The 22,311-nt window shown below is 39.0% G+C and overlaps 3 protein-coding genes across 4 annotated transcripts; 2 read left to right on the top strand and 1 right to left on the bottom strand.

The window, feature by feature from the left end:
• Positions 1 to 2,724: 2,724 nt before the first annotated feature.
• Positions 2,725 to 4,604, top strand: LOC103695665 (protein S40-1-like). The gene is made up of 2 exons (XM_088707933.2): positions 2,725 to 3,307; positions 3,906 to 4,604. Exon 1 carries the CDS (start codon positions 2,906 to 2,908, stop codon positions 3,254 to 3,256), a length of 351 nt encoding a protein of 116 aa, XP_088564059.1. The 5' UTR covers positions 2,725 to 2,905; the 3' UTR covers positions 3,257 to 3,307; positions 3,906 to 4,604.
• A 3,973-nt stretch (positions 4,605 to 8,577) lies between these two features.
• On the top strand, positions 8,578 to 9,328 carry LOC103695661 (protein S40-2-like). Its single transcript, XM_008777038.5, has one exon. The coding sequence runs from the start codon at positions 8,678 to 8,680 to the stop codon at positions 9,059 to 9,061; it is 384 nt and encodes a 127-aa protein (XP_008775260.4). The 5' UTR covers positions 8,578 to 8,677; the 3' UTR covers positions 9,062 to 9,328.
• A 5,062-nt stretch (positions 9,329 to 14,390) lies between these two features.
• LOC103695660 (putative galacturonosyltransferase 15) lies at positions 14,391 to 21,068 on the bottom strand. Of its 2 annotated transcripts, none has more exons than XM_008777036.6 (7): positions 20,705 to 21,068; positions 20,256 to 20,619; positions 20,093 to 20,148; positions 19,427 to 19,606; positions 15,599 to 16,159; positions 15,193 to 15,513; positions 14,391 to 15,093 (listed from the first exon to the last, which is right to left on the bottom strand). In XM_008777036.6, exons 2-7 carry the CDS (start codon positions 20,467 to 20,469, stop codon positions 14,815 to 14,817), a joined length of 1,611 nt encoding a protein of 536 aa, XP_008775258.4. In that variant the 5' UTR covers positions 20,470 to 20,619; positions 20,705 to 21,068; the 3' UTR covers positions 14,391 to 14,814. The 2 variants fall into 2 exon arrangements, with proteins under 2 accessions (XP_008775258.4, XP_088564050.2); XM_088707924.2 differs by having other exon boundaries at positions 19,782 to 20,148; positions 20,705 to 20,843.
• Between the last annotated feature and the right edge of the window lie 1,243 nt (positions 21,069 to 22,311).

The following is a 22,311-nucleotide window of genomic DNA, read 5'->3' as shown; positions in this document are numbered from 1 at the left end:
CAAGGATGTGGACACGACGACTCTAGGATGCCTCGTTCGCTTTTCTAGAAAGACATGTCATTTTTTCATAAAACATGCTAAATGGTATTCAGGAAAAAAATGTGGCTTAAGAGAGAGCATAATGACGGAATCCGCTCTAGCTTTTCTTTTTTTCCCTTTTCACGAGGAGGAGCCACTCATATGGTTTAAGTTCTCTTTGACTCGGTGAGGGGTGGGAGACTCAATCGAAGATGTAGAACACTCTAAATCCATTTTATCTTCACAGCAGGGCTGGGTTCTCGTACAGTGGACTTTGAGATATGTACGCAGCCTGATAGAACAATGGGAAAAATTTTATAGTCTCATGCTGGGCAACATGCACATATTTTCCTCATTTTCAATTAAATAAACGAGAAAAATCCAGCGACACCTTTCTAAGTTTGGATGGAAAAAACATTAATCCCAAAAATTTAAAAATTTTCAATTAATCAAAAAAAATTATTATTTTGCGTCAACATAGCTCAGCCATCTATTTCCGTTAGGAACCGTGGCCACTTAAGGTTATCATAGTTATTTTAATCACTTTGTCAAGGGTTGGATAGATGAGGAAGATTTCTGTATATTAATTAAATTTTTATAAAATTTTGGGTTTAATATAATTTTTGCCCAAATTTGAAAGGTATTGCCCTATTTTTTTTAAAAAAAAGAATGCTGCATATCGTCGATTGGAAGACATATCTCCCAATTTATTATTAATTGCAGCCTGGCCTTCGGTGGAATAAAAAATCTTGACGTTGCACGTAAAAAGCAAACGGCAACGCTTCCGAAGCTAGTCATATATATAGATTAATTACCTATAGATTGAAAGACAAGGTTCCAAATACTTATCCAGGCGGAATATTTTAAGGATCTTGTTTCGTCTCATCTCATCGCACCACGAGAAAAAGTCCAAGATGCCACCTGCATAAAGCGGTTGAAAGGGTTCGCTTACGTACTAGTTTTGTCAACGTCTAGACCAACCAAACCATTCATAGGTCGAGAAATCATAGCAATCATTCATCATTCATCAATTTTATTCACACCTCTCTCTCTCTCTCTCTCTCATGGTTGATAACTTTTGCTAGCTAAGTTGATCTTTATTCCCTAACTGATGGAAGAAGACGGGATTGAATACTTGGACGGCCAAATTATAGCATAGTTTATACTTAGCCAAATTATATGAATAGCTTTTAGAGGGACCACAATAGAAAACAAACTCTAAGCCTTACACTAAACATTTTTCTCATCTTCATCCTACTTCCTCTTGTGGTTCTGCATATCAAATATCACCACTAGGGCTCTTATTAAAAAATACTAGCTAGAAAATATTGTTTGAATTTTTTTGCTTTTATATAAGTACCCAAGATCTACCAGATGCATAGCTGATATAGAATTAAACACATATTTGCACATATCATTACATGCTTCCTTCATTTAGTCCTAGCATCCTTGCTAGGCTAAAGATCAAAATTTATTTTAATTTAATCACAAAAACTATAATCAACTTGTGGTTAATCTAAATGTGGTTGTGCATCAATATTTTCTATTTCATATAGGTTATGAGTTAGATCCACTCTGATAACATTTATCATAATTATTTAAAATTTTATCTTACTATGCTAGCTAAAATATATTATTTAGATTTTTTGATTTTGTATTAATAATATTTAAGATTTATCTAATGTGTCTGATCCTTGTGTTAAGCAAGCGGATGGTGGTCCCAACAAGTAAAGAAAAGCGACCGAATTTAGGTCGGTGAGGGCGACCCCTCCTTTTCTTTCCCACCTGATTCTTTTGTTTGCTTCCCTTGGTTGGCCTTATTAAAATACCTTGTAAAGTTCGTATCTTGTAAAGCCCTTACATTCGGACCAGCGTCATCAATTGGTTCGACGTAAATGGGCATGACCCCTACGGTTCCTCCATCTGACTTCAACACCAATCCCGACCCAAAAAGCCCCACCATTCCATTGATTGTGATGCTTTTCTTATATATATTTTTAATACTTAGTAGCACTTCTTCCACATGTTATTCTCCCTTCATGTTTTTTTTTTACTCTAAAGAAAAAAAAAAAAAAAAGTGATTCATACAATTCTAGCACCGTTATATTCAAAAAAAATCAAAAGACAATAAGTTTCAAAGCACACTAGGCAGCTCTATCTCTCCAACCCAAAGAATATCTTCGGAATAGTTGGCCACGTATGAGACTATCCAGTCTGCAGGTCTGTTGGCCTTTCTGTACACGTACTTGGCCTAAAAGGCCACATCGTCACAGACCATGGTCCAGATATCTCGATGTAAGATGTGGCATCCATCCATATCGCCGGCACCTCTCTAGATCCAACCAATAACTATAGTTGAATCACTCTGGAGCAGTACAGTTTTAGTCTGCAAAACACGTCGAGCATGGTCTAGATCGGCCTATGCCGCTCTCAACTTAGCCTCCAAAATCGAGATATCGAAGATCTAGCAACCACTAGCGATAATCATCCTGAAATTCAGACCCCTAAAAACAAATCTTTTATACTTATTTAATTAATCGTCCATCCACTGAGATATGGTTGCGTCAGCAGGCCAACTTTGTGCTCTAACTTTGCATACTCATTCTAAGGACTCCTTTCCTTACAGGAAATTATATGTTACACAGCGTGATGCTAGCGGCCGTGTATGCTGATAATAATCACAGCAGCTTGTTCAGCGCTTGATGGATGGAGCTCATAAAAAACATTGCCATGCATGTAGGACACGTGGCTGGTGAGAATTGGTCACACCACCTTTAGAAGGGTGTGATTTTTATGATAGCTAGCATAAAAATCCAAACGGCTATAAATTCGACGTCCCCACCCCACTCCAATTGAAGCGAGAGCTGCACAAATAATTGGTGGTTTGATGGAAGAGCTTTACGAGGCCGACGTGATGTGGCCGGAAAATGAGGACCGTCCGATGGGTGCGTCCAGCTGCAATACATCGCCTAAGAGGACGAGGGGGCGGGGCCAGCGGGCAGCTTGTGCGGCGCCGCGGAAGATTCCGACGGCAGGGCGGATGCGCGGCGGAGAGAGTGTGGGGGAGGAGGAGGGGGCGGCGGAGCTGATCCCGCCGCATGTTCTGGTGTCCCGCAGCGGGACGGTGGGTAAGATGGCGTTCTCGCTGTGCTCGGGGCGGGGGAGGACGCTCAAGGGCCGGGATTTGAGCCAATTCCGCAACTCCGTCCTCCGGATGACCGGCTTCCACGAGGGATAACGGCCGCCGCGAGGGTCCAAACCGCAATGAGCGACCCCAAAGATAAAAAAGGTGCTCTGATCTCGGTGTGCATACTCGTTCAACTACAATAAAATAAACCTAATTAATGGATAAACATATTCTTTTTTGAAAAACAGACAACGCCTCTTTTTCTTTGATTTAAATCATATGTTCTCAGCACTTTACTATTTCTGATAATTACATTTACAGTGTACGTCAATCATTTATCGTCATGGATATTGGCGTAGGAATCACCTAATAATTTTGTATCGATATATTATTTTTTCTGTTAGCATGTTTTTATTATAATAATTTTAAGAATCACATAATAATATGTATCATTATATAAATTTATTTTGTTAGTATAATTTTATATGGATCTATATTATTTTTTTAATAGAATCTGTATAATAATACATAATTTTTAAGATATATTAAATATGATGGAACAAAAATATATAACTGTTTCTCTCTCTCTTCCTCTTTGGTTTTTCTCTCATGCAAATATTTTAATAGGGCAAGATTTGGCGAACTTGAGAGGATTTGAAATCTTTAAAAGTTACTGTCGCACATAATTGGCTTGCAATATTGGTGCGAAGAAAGGTGACAAGCATTGTATTGATCGAGTTATTTTTGTGGTGATATATAGGATCAGGGTCTTTAGTTTTTGCTCTGAGAAGAGGGTTACAGAAAATTGAATATGGGTCTCTGTTTGGTGTTGTGTGCGAGGCCTTCCTCCGCCGAACTTCCTGCCATGGAGGCGGGTCATTGTTAGGGAAACGTCGGTATCATGCCACTGAGATCAAGTTCATGTCCAATAGGCCAGAATGCCACATGGAAGATTGGAAGCAGTGCCACGTCCGTCCGGCTTCAGAGGTGGCACCTAGCTCCCGTCTCTCACGCTGGTTACCGTCTCTCACCCTGGCCCTGCTCAGTGATTATTTCTCTCTACTTTTCTGCTCCGAGAGAGAGAGAGAGAGAGAGAGAGAGAGAGAGAGAGAGAGAGAGAGAGAGAGAGAGAGAGAGAGAGGAGAGCAGTGCAGTAAATTAGGCAAGGACGTGTATGCCAGATAACAGCAGCTTGAGGTCCCAGGAGCACTGCAAACTTTGCAAATGAAGGGAAGCCACAGGACCCACTAATTGGATGGAACTTGGCATTATCTGGTGAAGCTCCAATGAAGGCTGAACAAGAACATAGCAAAATCCAACCAGCTTGGTAGTCTTGTTATAACTCAGAAGTATGATGGTTTATGATCGACTGAGTGGTGTTTGTCATTGATGAATGCATAATTGTCAGTTATTATTAATTGTAGAACGGTTGAATACGTGGTGCCATTACCATTGATGATTTGGATGGGTCGTTTCCCAATTCTTTATCTTGAAAAAACCATTGATGATCAAGAAAATAAAAAAATATAACTATGTCAAACTCTTGATCATTCAAAATAAATAACGAATATGTAACACAAGTGAATTAATGGAGAATCATTTTGGTGTTATTCATCAGTTCGATTATTGAGTATGGAGGCGAATTATGTGCAAGTGCAAATGCGCAAATTTAGTAGCATCATCAAATGTTGCTTTGAGTAGATGCATAAGAACTGTGTGGGCTTTATCTTTGATAAAAAGACAAGCTAGTAGTACATGACAAAACCATATTGATGTACATATTGCACCGATAATTTTAACCATCTAAGCTTTTTTTAACTATTTGGGATAAGCTACCATATTGATTACATACATACTATTCTCTTTTGAACCATTAGTCTAAATTAAAGAAAATAATATTAGCCTATAATTTCTTCAAATTTTATCTCAATAACTATTAGCTAAATCAGTTGGCACCTCTCTCTTGAGAGTTTTTCCTTGGTGGAGCTTCAAGGTTCAAATTCTAAATATCGCTCAATTTTTTTAAAAAAAAAATTAATGTATATTGATTATAACATTCAAATGTTGATCAAGTGAACTAGTGATACCCAACCACCGGTAGATAATTATAATTTGGATGGGTCTTGATCTGCTTCTCTCTCTCAAAAAAAAAAAAAAAATCCTGCTTCTTAGCAATTAATCAAGTTTTAGGTCATGATAGTATGTGGGACAACGTTGAACCCTCATGGCAGCTACATGTTGCTTTGATGTTGTTAAAGGTTAAACCTAGAGGCAACCTAGCTAGGGGTTATTGGAGTGAAATGTAGGGATTTATATACCAGAAGATAGGGTAATTGATATTTGTAATTGTTCCTGAGAAGAATGTCATCATTTATGAGTGTTAGGTTTGTGGTGTATCGGATGGTTTTAAAACCTTAATTAAGTTTAAACGAAAAAAGGAGTGTAATTTAATTAAGTTGTTGTGAGTATTAAAATAATTGACTTACTCGACCACCAAGGAAAAATCAAGACAAGTGAAAGTGAAAAGATGAAGAGTTAAACTTCATCCCACTTCATCATATATAAACACGAGCCAGCGGCAAGAATGGTATCTCTAGAAACACTCAGAAATAAGGAGGGATGGAGGTTCTTATTAAATTCCAGTCCACTATGTTGACTAGTTACACATCTGTCCGAAGTCTCGCAATGTCCGGTCAAATGATTTGGCGTACGTGCTATCGATTTGCAGCACAAATCTGCATCTAGTGTCTTAAGTTTGCCGCATTCACGCTTGATGCCAAAATAAGTCATTTTCTATGAACAAATAACGAATCAATTGGAAAATTTTGAGCATAAACGAATTCAAGGATAACTTTTCCAAACAATGCATCATATATGGGGACCTATAAATTTGTACTTAGCAGAACGGTTTCTTGGCAGCATTGCCACGACTCTTCTCATTTATCTAATGAGTGTAGAAAAACAACAGCTAAAGCAAAAGCAAAAGCAAAAAATTCATAACAAGTGATGGAAGAATTCCATCAATACATTCTTAAGCATTTATGAAGAAGTCCATCGAATGCTCTCGAATCGAATGAAAGAGATGTTTATCAATCGAGTCTTCCCCTCGACAAATGATCGGCTCCCATGTCGAATGTCCAAATTTGAGTATTCAGTGCCTTTCTTTCTCACATTCAATCATTGTAAGCAAGGTCACTTCCCTTCAAAAGAGCCAAGAAAGGTTGCTGTCGATCATAGGCTTCTTGCTGCGGTAGAAGTCCAACTGTGTGTGGTTGTATGTTCCTCTAGAGCTAAGCCATGGAGGAAGCGTGCGTGCAAACACCATCTCCCTCTGGGGTTGCTTGCTTTGTTTAACAGCCATTCGTTGTATGTTGCTTGAGGGATGGAACAAAGGAGACTTTGGGAGAAGTAAATGGAGTTTGGAACACGAAAACGGTTGGCAGTTGGCACCTAACGAGAGAGGAGTAAAGAGTAAAGACTGCTACGAGTGTCCGAGATACTTATAATAGGTTTGAGAAAGCTAAAGGGATCTTGACCGGGGCAGGGGCCGTGGGGTGCGCTGAGTTGGACGAGCCACTTGTCCTCAGCTCTGATACTCCATTCCCTTAAAATAATTCCACATGTTACCTTAGATAATGCTTTAAAATCTACTTGGAGATTTTGAAATGTTGCAGTGGGACCAGGGTTTCTAAATCTTTTCAAACACCCTATCTCCATTTTTATCAAAATAAAAAAAAAAAAATAAAACACCCTATCTTCGTAAGTAGCTACTTTCAAGCTGCTTCCCCGGGTTCGCCCTCGTTAATTTCTTCGGTGCCCCCACCCCTTGGTCATCTCAAAGTGAATTTCGATGGGAGCATGTTGGTGGATGGTGTATCTGGGGGTGTTAAATTTATGATCAGAGATTTCTGGGGCAGGCTGGTGGCAGCCGGGGATCAGTGCACGTTGGGACTCACAGTTGTAGGGGCAGAGCTTCGGACTGCATGGAAGGGGTTGTCATATGCGAAGAGGATCCTCGGTGTCAAATTGGTGCTTCTTGAGGGGGATTCTTCTGTGGTGATTGACTGGATCCGAGATATGGATAGATATGGTGATGGCCATCTCCTTATTAGAGAGACTTGAAGACTGGCTCAGGAGTTGGGTGGTTTTCAGGCAGTACACGTATTTCAGAAGACGAACAGAGCAGTAAACTGAGTCACCTCCTTCGTCACTCGGCACTCCGAAAAGTTTATCTGGACATCTATAGGGGATATTTGCTCTTCTTTGTACTCTTTACTTTCTCGCGATCGGACAGGATATACTCATATTAGAGCTATATAAATTACCGTTTTTACCAAAAAAAAAAAAAAAAAAATAGAGCTGCTTCCCCGGAATAAATCTTTAGCTCTTGTGTGATGACAAAAGATGAATAAGCATGACATGAAGTCAGCGTAGCGATTTGAGAAGAGTGATATATGAGAAATTCTCTTCGAGTTGCTAAGGGGCTTATATGATAGAGAAAAAACAATTTAAGCATTTGTTATATGCTAAATGAAAAATAAAATAATTAGTTGGTAACTAGCACGATCAGGTTAACTAGCGGTTAAGGCATCTCGAAGGTCCCCATTGATGTTGATTTGTATGAAGAGCTACGAGATAAAAGATCTAGGGATGTTCTGATAATATCTTGATAAAGTAATAGGTGTATTTACTTACAAGCCTCAATCCATTGCAAGAAGTTGTGGGTGCCTGCTTCGCCGCTCCCGCATTTTATTAGCCTCAGACAAAATTATGTTTGTAAAAGAACACGCTAATTAGGAAAATAATTAATCAAGAGAAAAAAATATTAGAAGAAAAATAAATATGAATACGATAGATCACTATCCGATTCATATTTGAATATTCTATTTTATTTGTAAGTCTATTTAAATTTATATAGTAATTATAAACTTAAAAATAAATGATTATATTAATACGCTATTAGTTTGATTTATCTTACATTTAGTTTTTTTTTAAATTTTGTGATCATAATATTTAATTATCTGACTTATATCCATAATTATATATATATTTTTAGTATTCGATTTGTATCTAACTCTATCCATATCTATATTTATTAAATAAAATAAATATAAATATAGTTATACTGGTATCAGTTTTACATCAGATTCAATTTCAGCCGTAAAAATGGGCCAGGTTTATCCCACAAAAAAATATACTAAAGAAACGAAGTCCTCGTTGGGAACTATCTTTTGGAGGGTGAAAACATCAGGATCTGGGCATCAGTGGGAAGATTCCGTTCGACCAATTCAAAACAAAGTTGAGAAACCGCGAATCTACTCGGGAATGAGGTGGGCCCAGCCTTATAGGTGGAGCCCACGCGGCGTGACGCTGCAAAACTATTCCTCCCACCGCATGACGCCATGGTAGCTTGGAAGTGAGCTCACGATGACTCCAGAGGCAACCCCACGATCCCCTTCCTCCCCCTACCTCGATCCAAACTTCTATAAATTCTCCTCCCCATCCCCCACCAAAGCCTCTTAGCCAAAGACAATGGAAGAGTTCCAGGAGGCTGATATTCTGTGGCCCGACGACAATCTCGACGACGACGACGACGAGGAGGGCATGGTCTCAAAGAAACAACCGTCCCACCAAGAACTAGCTCCATGGAAGGAGTCGGCTCCGGTCGACATCCCGAAGGCCAGTCGTTCATGGGCGCCGCGCTGCACCTGCCACGACTGCGAGATCAATAAAGAGGATGGAGATGGTGATGATTTGGGCAACCACAGAGACCATGAGAGGATTCCACCCCACATCATCGTGGCCCGGAGATCGGCCGACAAGATGGCGTTCTCGGTGTGCATCGGGCTCAAGGGCCGGCATCTTCGCCATGTCCGGAACTCCATTCTCCGGATGACCGGGTTCCTCGAAAGATAACAATAGCATAAACAAGAGAATTTTATATTATATTGACATATATTTTTCCTTCCTTCTCCTATGTATAGGTGTTAAAGTCGATTGTTTTTGTGCGTGAGGAAATGCAACATGAGTTTTGAAAGGGAATTAATTAGAGATGGGAACCTACCGTTGTAGACTCATTACTGTACGTCTGATCGTGAGTGATGGATGAACCCTTGTATGGTAATTCCTTCTGGAATTAATACAACCTAGAATCTCAAGCTGCTCTCTTTATTTTTCGGTTCATCAATTTTCTTAATTTGGTCTTGAGTTTTAAACTTTCTATCGACTATATATGCGAAGAAAAGGAACCAAGCATGTACTGCCAATGCTTCCGTCAGACAAGTATTTTTAGGTTAATTAATTCCTTAAGTTTTGGTTTTCGAGGTTTTAATCGAATAAGGGGAGAATGGGAAGGAAGCAATATACTTGCACTGCCAAATCTTCTATTGAACGAGTTTTCCTTTAGTTGGCCAGACTAGGTATTCGTCTAGTAGACGTGAGAGATGGATTGAGCTCTAAGGTGTTAAAGGTGTTGTTCCCGTGAAGGAAGGAGTTCGTCTATGTTGATAAAATTTGGTTAACGTCGTTGGCAACTTAATTAATTATTATCTGTTGGCTTCTTAAGCAGTTTGGAACTCTGGCTGGAACTGGATTAAGGCGAAAGCTAAAACTGTCTAAACCTGGGGCCAAAAAATATTATCATACTCGTCAGCACTACGTGTGATCTCGAGGTTGTCCAAGTCCAACATGCAGTACGTCCACGTCGGGACACAACGACACGTAAGGATGTGCTGTCGCCAATTATTATTAGATGTGAGTTCGTGTTTGTGGCCTAACATCTCGTATTATGACAACATAATGAAATAGTATTAAAAATAATAATATAGGGGTCGAAGAAAAAGGAGAGAACCAATAATACCAATCAGTTTACTTTTGGATCATGGGTAGGTACCATGAATGATTCAACAAGCTTCTGTGCGAGATTCATGAGGAAGTTTTTATCTTTTTTTCTCTAGTGATCAGCAGAAGTAATTGATTTTGGAAGCATTTCTAGAGGGGAATTACTTTGGTCGAGTAGTAGGAATCGCTAAGCGCAAAGTCAGATGAAGATAATATTCTTTTAGAGAGAGCTTTTATTTCTTTAGTTGTTAATTTCATATCCCTCTCCTCTCTCTCTCTCTCTCTCTCTCTCTCTCTTATCTCAATCTATTTATCTATACATTGGGTGTATTATATTGCAAAGAGGGACATGTCATGGAGATTATGGTCAAGTTTGCTTTCTTAAATGTCTCGGCCGCCACCTCAGCCCACTATAATAGAGCAGCACATAGGAAGCCATTTCTGGGGGCTACGCACGCGGAACAAATCATATGACCCACAGGATTTTATGTGGTAAACATCTAGGCATCCAATCATTATTAATCAAGTTCTAACAGATACAAGTTATTATCTTGCTGGAGAATTAATAAACCAAGTGTTTTCTAGGTAGATGCAAGAAAAAGAATTGTTTACTTATCATGGCAGGCCAATTCCACATTTCTTTCCCTCTATTATTGGGTAATTACATGAATCTTATGGTCTTGTGGGCAAGAATTAAAACTAAAGGTTTGATTTGGGTTACATATTTATACTGAACCCAAGTTTTAAAGGAGCACAGATATGCGGCCAACTGTTGGGATACCATTGTCTGATGTCAAGTTGCTGAATTTAAATACGACATGCAAGAGCAAATCTAATGTGACAGGGATTCAGAAGTATATTTGATCTGATTCTGAATATTTGATTTGGACTAAAACCTGAATATGAGGCTTCTCTGCAACTTTTGTCGCTGCGGTGGCTCATGGTTTTTTTTTTTTCCCTTGTTTTTAGAAGAAACAGTAGATTATATGCATGTCTTGGTGAAAGCTACTTTCGCACACCATTTGCTTCACATTCTCATGTTGTATATATCCGGGGCCTGTGCATTATTGGAGGTCAAATAGAACCCAGCACGTTGAAATGGTGCAAGCAGTTCATGCAAATGCTGTATAGCTTCTCATTCTGTTGACAACGTACCATTCCAAATTATCATGAGTCCAAATCTCTGATGTGTGTTATCATTTTTTTTAAAAAAATTTTCAAAGCCCGCTAAATATTAATACATGAATCTGATCATTTAATTTAGGGATGATTTAAAAAAGAAAAAAAACTCCTATAGACAGCATTCTCAAACTTTGTAAAGTTTGATCCTAATTTCTTGAACTCTTTTGGAACACGCCAAGATGAAAAAGTAGCAATGTCTTAGGCTACCCTCATTTTGTTTGCAACAAATTTCTTACATCTGCTTGCTGCAAGCTGCAAGCATGGATGTTGACTCAGCAGCATGATATTATTCGCGGGCCCTACCCTACAAACCATCTCAACATGAGAACATCGTGACACTTCTCTAGAAAGAAGAAATTATTAGGTGGATCAGGTGCACCATGGACCTAAGGTGGCATCACCCTAGGCGGACTCATTTCATCCTTGGGTGAAATTATTTGGTGGGTTCATTTCACCCTAGATCCATGGTGGACTAAGTCCACCTAATAATTTCTCCCCTAGAAGGGTGATAAAAAAGAAAAAAGAAAAGTTTACCCGATAAATAGCTTTGTTTCAGTATATTAAGACTAGTAAATTTTCTTCCAAATGCTTACAGAGGGCAACATTGGATAGCATTATAAAACCACCGCATAGACATTGTTATGTGATCTATTCTGGGCTGAGCCTTGCCCCTGCCGTAGCCCACAATAACTCACAGTCTACTTTATCCTCTTCCATTTGAATTCTTCCAGGTAATGAATAATTAATAGATGCATATATAACTCGAAGGTGTGATATTAAGACATTGATCTCATCCAAACAGAGTCCTGTTCGTATTAACTTTCTCCATTTTGTTCCCAACAAATGAGGGCAGACGTCCCCAATCCCCCAAACCCCAAATAAGCTGACTGAATTGCCCATTACATATACAATACCAATGCCCCACATAGCCCTGAAAGCAACCCCATGCTCATCCTCTAAGTTGGAATACTTGGTTCGATTTGGCATTACATGACAGGCGATATCTAAATTCTCTTCCAACAATGTTTGGCACACTAGGATGTTTACATCATTCTTCGCAACCTAAGGTGCCGACAGTCTCCCAATACGGCCAAATTTTCCATTCCTCGAACACCTTGTGGTCCAAAGCAAGGTGCAACCAATCCACTAAGAAGTTTTGACGGATAAAGCCGTGCAGGAAAGAACTTAAGAAGTTATGACGGATAAAGCCGTGCAGGAAAGAACTTAAGAAGTTATGACGGATAAAGCCGTGCAGGAAAGAACTTAAGCATGAATGCATGACGTGGAGGAGGACTTTAAGGCTCAAACAACAGAAGAGCGCGGTGTTTATGGTCATGGAAGAAAAAGGACAAAAGGAGAGCTTGAAATATAGATATTTAGCAAAGAAGGCAATAAAACGCTTGTGATTTCGCGTTACACAAGATCAGGTTAACTTGTATGATGAGTCACGGACTCGTGGACTAGTAGGTTGTCCAAGCCAACACACTATAATGTAAAACAAACTTAGTTGCATTTCAGTGGTTGCACCCGTGTGTTCTCAATCTGAGGTGTTCTCATGATCCTCATTCTAGGATACTCTAATTAATCCATATATTTTAGGAATAATGCATTCGATATACTATACTCCAATGATTAAAAATATATGAATATCTATGAATAACTTATTTGGTATTTCACATGAGTACAAGGTCATTTACCATATAATACAAAAGCTATTCTTGATATATTCCATAAACATATATTTATTAATCATATAAAAATATATGATAATAAGTTATTAATATATTTATTAATATATTAAATATTAATATATTTATAAAATATATTTATTGATACTGTAAATTATTAATCCTTATAAGAATTGTTATTATGGAATTAATATTTTCATTTATATTTATTATATACTATTATTTTAATACTAATATTTGTTTTGATTAGGAAAATAACTAAATAAGGAAAATAGAATTAACACATTAGTATATATCATAAGTATTATATATCCAATATCAATATTATACATAGAATATTGATATAAAATATTAATGGAGTATTAGTACACTAATTTTTCTCACTGGACTTAGAGGTATTTTTATCCCCTAATTTCAGTCTAAGATCACCGTCCTAATATAATCTTGGATACTCGACCTCAAAGATGGATTTTCCATTACCACGTCAGCTAGTGATTTAAAGAGTAGAGGTGATTTGGAATAATCATTGCCACATAGGATCACCATAGTACGATCAAATATGGTGATCTTGTTATATCCACCCACATCACTCTTGGTCTTGGGATGATCACCTCATACCAAATGCTCCTTAAGTGTTTACACAGATAATGCTGGTTAAAACTGATCCTAAGATTACAAGTTCCGGAAATCAGATTTCATCTGATAGGGGCTTAGCCGTTAGGCATTTCAAAGTTTGTATCACCAGGCCGGTTATAGTGCCCTATAGAGCATCAAATGAATGAAGCTCTTTATGAACATTGCAGACAACTCCTTACTGCTCATTAAGTGGCTCGTGCAAGCTTGCTTAATAGGAAAACAAGCAGAGGTTTGGCCTGTTTTAGCCAGGCCTAACTAGTAAGTAATACTTTAGCTCAGATAGAAAAGCGTGCTCTCGGGTTTGACTGAACAATCACCTCTTTTAACTTTTAAGTGGTTCACAAGCAACGCTTCAGCACCACCTTAATATGACCAAACCGAGCTGCGACAGCACAAAGCCTGACCCTTCTTCAGACGTAGCAGTTGGTTCAGCAGTATTTCAATCGGCGTCTGGATGATATGAAACAGAGATAGCATGGATTCCCCGCATGCAGTTGGTTCTGCTACTAGTGCTACTTTCAGGCTCTCTCTCTCTCTCTTACGCACACAAAAAAAAAGGAAAAAAAGATTACCTACACTTAGTTCAGTTAAGATTTAACAAGAGGATGCTGAGGGGGAGAAAACAGACGCATAATAAACCATCATAACATAGATAACCATATTAGTCGATTGCAAGATCCAGTTTATAAATAGGAAGTGGATAATGTGTACCAGAAGTCCGGAGCCATCTGAGCTCTAGATGCAATAATTGAACATCCCACCACTTTATGTTCTTCGTTTATTTTTCTTTTCCTTTTTTTTCCCAAACTCTTGCAACCAGAAGGGGAATTAGTGGTTTGCAGAACATGCCCCCTGCATGGGCCGGCCGAACACAAATTTTGAGGGCAGAAAAAAGAAAATTACCTGCATATGAAAATATATTCAACGATAATAGAATCTCAATATGAATCATCATTTGAGTACATGAACAACGCTTCGAAAAATATTGCTGTCGGGTTGAACGTGTCCACCTTAAAATAGCTGAAGAACTTATGAAGGCGCACCATGTATTCTCGTATATATAATATATATCCATGGAGGGGCCGTTGGGCCTCTCCTTCAATATATACAACTCGGATGGATTTCATTGTTACGAGTAATCAGTATACAGAGCTATCCTGAGCAGAGACTGAAAGCAATACCTTCTTCCCCCTGCTCAAGTCTGCTAACTCTGCCTGCCAAAATGAAACTGAAATAACTATGTTCTATGTAATCAATTAAGCTAACCAAGGAGTGGTTGAGATCAGAAATATATCCTTTCCTTCACTAGCCTGTTATATACCTTCACTCCACAACTCTACAGTTCCTTATGAACTCATTAGAGTGGTTTAACTGGGCTCTCCACATTTCTCGTAGTGCTGGGAATCCAATCTCAAGCCACGGTTTCCGTGGTCCACTGAAATGAACAACCGCAGCAGATTGTAGAAGATCAGAATCAGGCATTCGCCAACCCAATCCCGACAGATGCCAATAAGGTTCAATGGTGTGTACTTGGTCATCAAAAGCAATTAAGGCTGGAGGCAGTGATCCCACGTCGTACAATACAAATCCAAACTCACGATTCTGCACGACAACAAAAAAAAGAAGCAGCTTGAGTAACATTTCTTAGATATAGCATCTTCTTAAGGCGATAAAGACATGTTGATGAATGCATGAACTTGCATGTTTAAGCCAGCGCTGATAGGCCTGTGTTATATTGGTCCTTCGCCATGCTTGAAGATCATAGACGTTCATGCCACTCAACCAAGCACATTGATCTCTATTTGACACCAAAGATAGTGAAGATATCATAGGATTCGAGAAATTTAGATAGTCACTTAGTTTCTTCCCGATGCAATGGCTGTCTTCCCCTTCATCATTCTCCTGTGCAATAACTGCACCAAGGACATTCCCGTTGAGATATACATCCCACAAAGGGGCCAAGTCTTGCTGCACGACAACATCATCATCAAGGAAGATCACCCTTTCCAGCTTCGGAAACAGCTGGTTATCACAATCACCAACAATCAGTACTAATGTCACAATTGTTAAACATCATAAGTATGTACTCGGTATGTGACAGTTTTACCTCTGGGAGATGAATCCTCAGGTAATTCAAGACTGAAAATGTGTTTGGTTTTAAAGCCTCAAGTCTTCTATATTCATCTGCTCTACCGTAGTAATGATAGGCTGATGAACTCTTATGGATCTCTTCAACTGTCTCCATGACCATATCATTCACACGGGCAGGCCAGTCAAACTGATGAAGGCCTTTGACCTCCACGACTGCGGGAGGAATGTGGTTGAGGGCAAACCAAGCATGCATTGCAGCGTAGGTCTTCTTATCAGTAATAATGTGAAACACTATCTTCTCAGGATCAGCAGAACTTGTGATGGTGGAGGACACAACTACAGCAGCTGCAACGACATTGTCGGTTATAAGAGCAAAGTGAATGTAGGAGTCACTGGTTAGGCGAGAGGCATATTCAGGGGGTGGAAGCGAAGAGCGGGCAAGGGCATTCACTAGGTAGTCCTCTGTCAGTCTCAGGCTGAGGCAGTGCAAGCTCTTTGGAATCCCAATGGAAGCCAAGTGTCCATAGAATAATGCCCGAAGCCTTGCCAAATGGACCTTGTGATCCATCTTCATAAGCTGTATGGAGTCCATAGCTCATTAGATGTACATACTGCTAAATAGTAAGAATGAAAATAACTAATGAAATCAAGCTCAGAACGCATTATTGACGAACCCAAAATCCATTCATAGTTCAACAACTTTAAGAAACAAGATTAGCTTTTCTCCTACTTTAACAATTCGGACTAGTTTATGGCTCTCAAGTTGATATAAAGACCTCAAGATGCTGGTTACGTACAGAAAAACTAAAACACAGTTTCATTATTAAGACTAATAACAGGAAAAATAAAAGAACATTCTTCTTTCAAGACAATCATTTCCTACAATAACTGGCTCTTGGAAGGAGGGGAAAAGTATACAAGAATTTGCCAAAAGTTTAACACAAATTCGGATAATTAAACTTAATAAATTGAAAATTTCAAAATAGTTGAAGTATTTTATATTCATTTATGTTAAAACAAGCATGGAACGGTCAAGAACCATAAACAACAGCAAAAGTCACCACCATCACCAACAACATATAGCAAAATTGATTTATAATGCATATCTTGAATTAATCGTGTATAATTCATGAATAATCACAAATTTTGTGATAATTGCACATTACTCAGTCACTTTGATTATGCAAGAATAACTCATGAATTTGCCAATAATTCAGTGAGAAATTCTCCTGTGCTTAAACTGTCTGCAATTTGTATAATGGATGATTGGTTCTCAGTTGCCTAGCACACATAGGGATGAAGACACATCATCCTCCAATGACCTTTTAATTGGAACCCCTTTGCTTCATATTGGCACATACAAGAGGGTAATTATAATCAGGGTTCTCATGTCTCATATTTACAGCAAATCATTGATGCAGTGGGGTTCTCGCATGTGCTCGGCTGAGATCATTTGCACTAGGCTGAAGACTGGACTAAACACAACCATAACTTAATATGCAAAGCCTGGTCCATGTGCACAAGGAAAGAAGCCAATATTAAAAGCTGGATTTCATCTGGTTCATGACACAAACAGGTCATACTAATTCATAAATGAAAAGACTCTGTCTATAAAGTCTCGAAACGGCGTCAAACAGGTTGGACAAAATCATAATTCATAACTGAAATAAAATATTAAAACACTTAATTAATACTGACATAATGTTCTCAAAAAGTTTTGGACTGGCATAAAACAGATATCATTGCAAGAGCTCGGATGGCTGGTAATGTAGACCAACAAAAATGATGTTAAAATTTTGACCCAGTCCAACTCCAACGTGCTGAGCTTCCAGCAGAAACCCACTCGATTCTACCCGGCCAAAGAGCCCATTGGACTAGCCCAATTAAGCAAGCAACATCTTACCCTTACTGTGCTACTTGAAATTTCTAACTAGGCGTCTATATCGACCACTATCTTACAAGTCAATTACTGCAAACAATTTTTCTTTTTAAGAAATACAATGAAGATGTCACCATTAGGGTTTGCATCCTAGAGCAATGTTGAGTATTTTTAACACAAAGACTGCTATCTTCAAACACATGCACAAAAAGTTTTAAGCCAATTCCAGGTAGTCTATAAAGTTTCCACCAAATACATGCCACTGGTGCATCAGTAGTATCACAGATAGCATCCGTCTTCATCCATGTGACATGATGGCTGAAGGGGTAATACTGGTTTCGAACCCTTGACATGGCCTTTACACATTAAAGCATATGCTACCAAGGCAGGTTAAAACCAATCTCCATCCATGTGACATCACAAGCAAGGAGACAGGATGGGTTAATTGATGGCAAACAATTTTGATGGTCCCCCAAGTTCAATTCATCTGCTTCTGCTCCACCTGATGGAGCACATCAGCTAGTCCACTTATGCCACAATAATATCACATGCCTAACTGCTTGTGACTGATCAGTGTTTCATCTCAGATGACTAGTTTAATCACTTTGGCAGGCTGAGCTGAAACTTCAAACTTCAACAGGCAAACTGGGGCGCAGACTCCAGTCTACTCGACCATATAGTTTTAACTCAGAATTTATAAGTTCATATGGCCCATGCTACCAGGCATGAGGACCCGATAGCTTTTGCCTCGAATGAATCTGAGAAAACCAACTCCGAATGCTCTCCATCTGCCAGCCACTGCAGCTACTGCTTGTGCTGGATCACAAGACATGATCCTATTTCCGGTCTTATAATGGTACATAGGTCTGGTACGGCCAAACCAAGGGCATTTATTATGCAATTGCATCTTCTATTTATAACTGACTTTGTACGAGTTATTTTATTTTATTGTAAAAAGAGATCCTTGGTTGATGGACTATACCTCCATATGAAAAGTTCTCCATACTTTTCTCTCTCAAAAAAAAAAGAGAAGTTCTCTATACCCACTAGAAATGGCGTGGCTTGGCAACACAGCATTCAACCATCATTCAATATATCTCACCAGTTTTGAGACTTACTCATGTCCTCCTGTCAGATGGTTGAGAGAACACATATAACAGAAGCCTCTCACCATTAACGATACCAGAATAAGGCTTCCCTAAATGCCTCTTATACCCTGAAGACAAATTTTGAGCCTAGATTTTTTTGTATGACCACCACAAAAACTTTACCAGTAAAATAAACTAGCATTTGATCAGAAAGCCAAGTAATAGCATATATATCATGGATATTAATAATGAACCATAGATAAATTCAATTACAATAAGATTTCTTTTGTTTTTTTATCGATCTATCAAACTACATTAGTTTTTCTAGCCATGAATCTTAGTACCTCCGGAAGGGGAAAAAACAAGGAAAAGAAAAGAAAAGAAAAGTGACGCCATATGAAGGGGATCATAACGTCACCATGGGACTAGTAAGTAGTGCAGGATGACATTAGCAGCTCAACCAGTCTTCAAGTAGCGCCAACACCAACGACATGGTGCGGTGGAGAATGCTGGTCCCTCACCAGAGACTAACGGCTATCATGGAAAAAGCTACGAAGCACTCTAGATTAATCATTTCTCAGGACAATTCTTTTCGTAGTAGTTGATGCTGAAGCCTAGCAGGAAAAAAAAATGCACCCCAACTTCACACAAACTTAAAATGCAAGGACCCCACTCGGCGGAGCACCCGCCAACGCCAGTGGAGATGTCATCAAAAACTGGGTGCATCAGGTAGTCATAGTCGGAACTATTAGCATGAGTGCGTACATTTTTCCTCAAAAAATTGGCTGAGTGGAGCCAAAAGGTGCTTGTAATTGAAGACTTGGATATTATGTGCAATCAAATAGCCAAATAAGAGAATCTGAAGGAAATAACGCACCATGGCTCTGGTCTTTAACGCAAACGTTTTGATGTCAGGTTGTTGTTGATAGGAAGAGGAGGAGCTCATTTCTGCTATCAAATCGTCCAATGAATCCGGTGCAGCTTCCACCACCTTTGGATCCATGTATCCTCCTTCTGCCCCTTCTACATAGCCTCTTCTCAACTCCATCATAAATTCCTGCTAATTGCTTTTATTAGTGCAGAAAAATAATTCGGAACATGTAACAATTACTTTTCCATTAAATAGAAACGTGGTCATCCAGATCTTAGGATAAGAAAAATTTAAAGGAAAATAACAATATAACTCGCTGCTATTTTTATAGTGTAAGTATGAAACTATAATATATTTTTACCACGATACTCCTCGACGGGAGTCCCCAGAAACCGCGTGGTGGGAGCAGAATTCCTTTTTATAATTCAAACCGCATAATGATGACCGTCCCGTATACAATTCAATAAACAAATATTCCCGAATCATATTGGTCCAGAAAAAGAAAATACAAGTAAAAACTCCAAAATACCCTCAAACCAGAGGGCATGATGCCATACTTCATGATGGTATTTAAGTCAAGAAATCACAACGCAGTTAAACTATAAAGCTGTAGTTAAAAAAAGAAAAGAAAAAAAAGGACAAAAGAAACAAAAAGCAGGGCGCTCGACTCACCCTCGACGCATCGCTTCCTCTCAGAAACCTTGGCCCAAGCCTCCACCCTAAGCAACCTAATTTCAATGTAATAAATAAAGTAAGTTCTTCAATAAAGAGTTTAATGAAATTAATAATTTATGCGACAGAATAATAAGGAATAAACATGAGATGGACCACATACTGATGGAGGGGCAAATGGAGGCACCGGCATCGAGGGCAAGAAAAGCGGCTCGAATGAAGAGAAAAGGGAGAAAAATCCCGGCTATGAGAACAGTGGGCAGAATGGAGCGGTAAGAGAACCGTCGATTAATGGATCCCTTAAGCTTCATAACCTCCCAAGATCCCACGCTCGATATCGTCACTCTCCGCTCCTCCGGCCAGAAATAAAACTGCATTCCTCCTCCCGATTCGATCTTTGTTTCCAAAATAACCAGTCTGCGAATATAGATATACACTAATAATTTCAAGAAAAGGAGAGCAGATCTGAACTTGTTGGAGATCAAGATTTGCGCTTCTTCATCCTCCCCAGCGTTCTCATTCCAAAGCTATAAAACAACGGCAAAAGTATTAGATTAGATCTTGAAAGAATGTGGAGAAAGGGGGGAGGAAGAGAGTCATTCAAGAATTTACCTTAGAATTTGGAATGAGAGTAAGACAGAGCTCTCACTGCTCACTGGGACAAAGAGGTGAGAGTAGGGAAGGGAAGAGAGAGAGGGGGAGAGAATGGAAACGAAAGGAATGCCGCGTTCAAAGCCGCCGAGGCACAGAGGGAGTAGGGAGGCCCGGACTCATAGGCGGTGGATTCCCAGATTGCCCATGTGGATTTGAGGAAATTATGGGCTTGACCACCGACAAAATTGCGAAAGTGACACCTCCGGTGCCCATCGGCCATCGCTCGCACTTATCGGAGCTAAGATTAGTCGCCAGTGGTCACGCAGCTGCACGTCGTTTCGATCACGGGAGGTGGCAGGGGCCCATAATTTAACTCGGACATGGTTGGCTCACAGGGGGAGGGAGGGTTGGCGAAGCCCTCCTCCTTTTTGTGGTCGAATTGTGCGGGTAATATTCCATTATCTAGATTTAAAATTTTACTTTTAGAAAATTACACATATATTTATTGATAACTAAATTTTTGTAAAATTTTAAAATTATCTTTTCGTTGGCCTACATTGAAGATAGATAGATAGATAGAAAGTACTTTAAGATCTATGCGGACAGATGAATGATAGAGAATGAAATATTTTGAGATCTGTGCAAGAGGATGGATAATAGATGATGAAACGCTTTAAAATGGTACAAGTTAATTGACGATAGAGAATGGAGCGCTTTGAGATGGCACAGGCTAATTGATGATGGAGAATGGAGTACTTTAAGATCTGTGTAGGCGGATGGATAATAGAGAATGGAGCGCTTTTAAATCTATGCAAGTAGACAGAGCACTTTGAGATCCATGCAAGCGGATGGATGAAAAGGATGGAGTATTTTAAGATCTGTGCAAGTGGATGAATGACATATGACGTAGCGATACAATCAATCGAAGAGAATAATTTAAAATGGATCCAATAATTTTATAGGGATGAATTTTTGAAAATGGATAAGTACAATGGGATTAAAGATAAAAAAAAATAGTAATAAAATATGGATGGATAAAAATATTATCCATTTTTTTGGATCAGATTTGGCGGCATAGTCAAGTGGTAAGGCAAGTAAGTGGAATAGAACAAATGAATGAATGATAGATGAATGATGTGCTTTGAGATATGTACAGACGGATGAATGATGAAGAATGGAGTGCTTTGAGATATGTGCAGCATATAGATGACAAGTGATGGAGTGCTTTGAGATCTATACAGATTAATGGATGATAGAGGCTGGAGTGCTTAAGATCGATTCAGGTGGATGGATGATCGAGGATAAAGCGCTGTAAGATCATTGCAGGTGTATGGATGATAGAGGATGAACGAACAAGATAGAGCACTTTGAGATCTTTGTTGGTGAATTAATGATAGTAGATGGAGAACTTTGAGATCTATGCAGGCAGATAGATGGTGGAGGATGAAGTGCTTTGAGATCTATGCAAGTGAATGCATGATAAAGGATAGAGTGTTTTGAGATTTGTATAGGTAGGTCATGATAGAGGATGAAGTGTTTTAAGATCTATGAAGGCAAATGAGTGATTTAAAATCTGTGCAAGCGGAGGGATGATAGAGGATGTAGCGTTATGAAATTTGTATGGA

This window comes from Phoenix dactylifera, chromosome 1 (genome assembly GCF_051530095.1).
Source record: "Phoenix dactylifera cultivar Ajwa chromosome 1, Ajwa_hap1_PhDact_Kaust_v1.1, whole genome shotgun sequence".
In the NCBI taxonomy this organism is placed as follows: Eukaryota; Viridiplantae; Streptophyta; class Magnoliopsida; order Arecales; family Arecaceae; genus Phoenix; species Phoenix dactylifera.
The sequence above is the reverse complement of the archived record's forward strand: the minus strand, read 5'-3'. Positions and strand labels throughout refer to the sequence as shown.

What these genes read in the sequence shown, in the direction of transcription:
- LOC103695665 (XM_088707933.2), top strand. Translation starts at nt 2,906, where the DNA reads ATGGAAGAGCTTTACGAGGCCGACGTGATGTGGCCGGAAAATGAGGAC.
- LOC103695661 (XM_008777038.5), top strand. Translation starts at nt 8,678, where the DNA reads ATGGAAGAGTTCCAGGAGGCTGATATTCTGTGGCCCGACGACAATCTC.
- LOC103695660 (XM_008777036.6), bottom strand. Translation starts at nt 20,469, where the DNA reads ATGCAGTTTTATTTCTGGCCGGAGGAGCGGAGAGTGACGATATCGAGC. An exon ending in TGAGGATTCATCTCCCAGAG is followed by an intron (nt 15,514 to 15,598) that starts GTAAAACTGTCA and finishes TGTGATAACCAG; the next exon opens with CTGTTTCCGAAGCTGGAAAG. An exon ending in ATCAGCGCTGGCTTAAACAT is followed by an intron (nt 15,094 to 15,192) that starts GCAAGTTCATGC and finishes GTTGTCGTGCAG; the next exon opens with AATCGTGAGTTTGGATTTGT.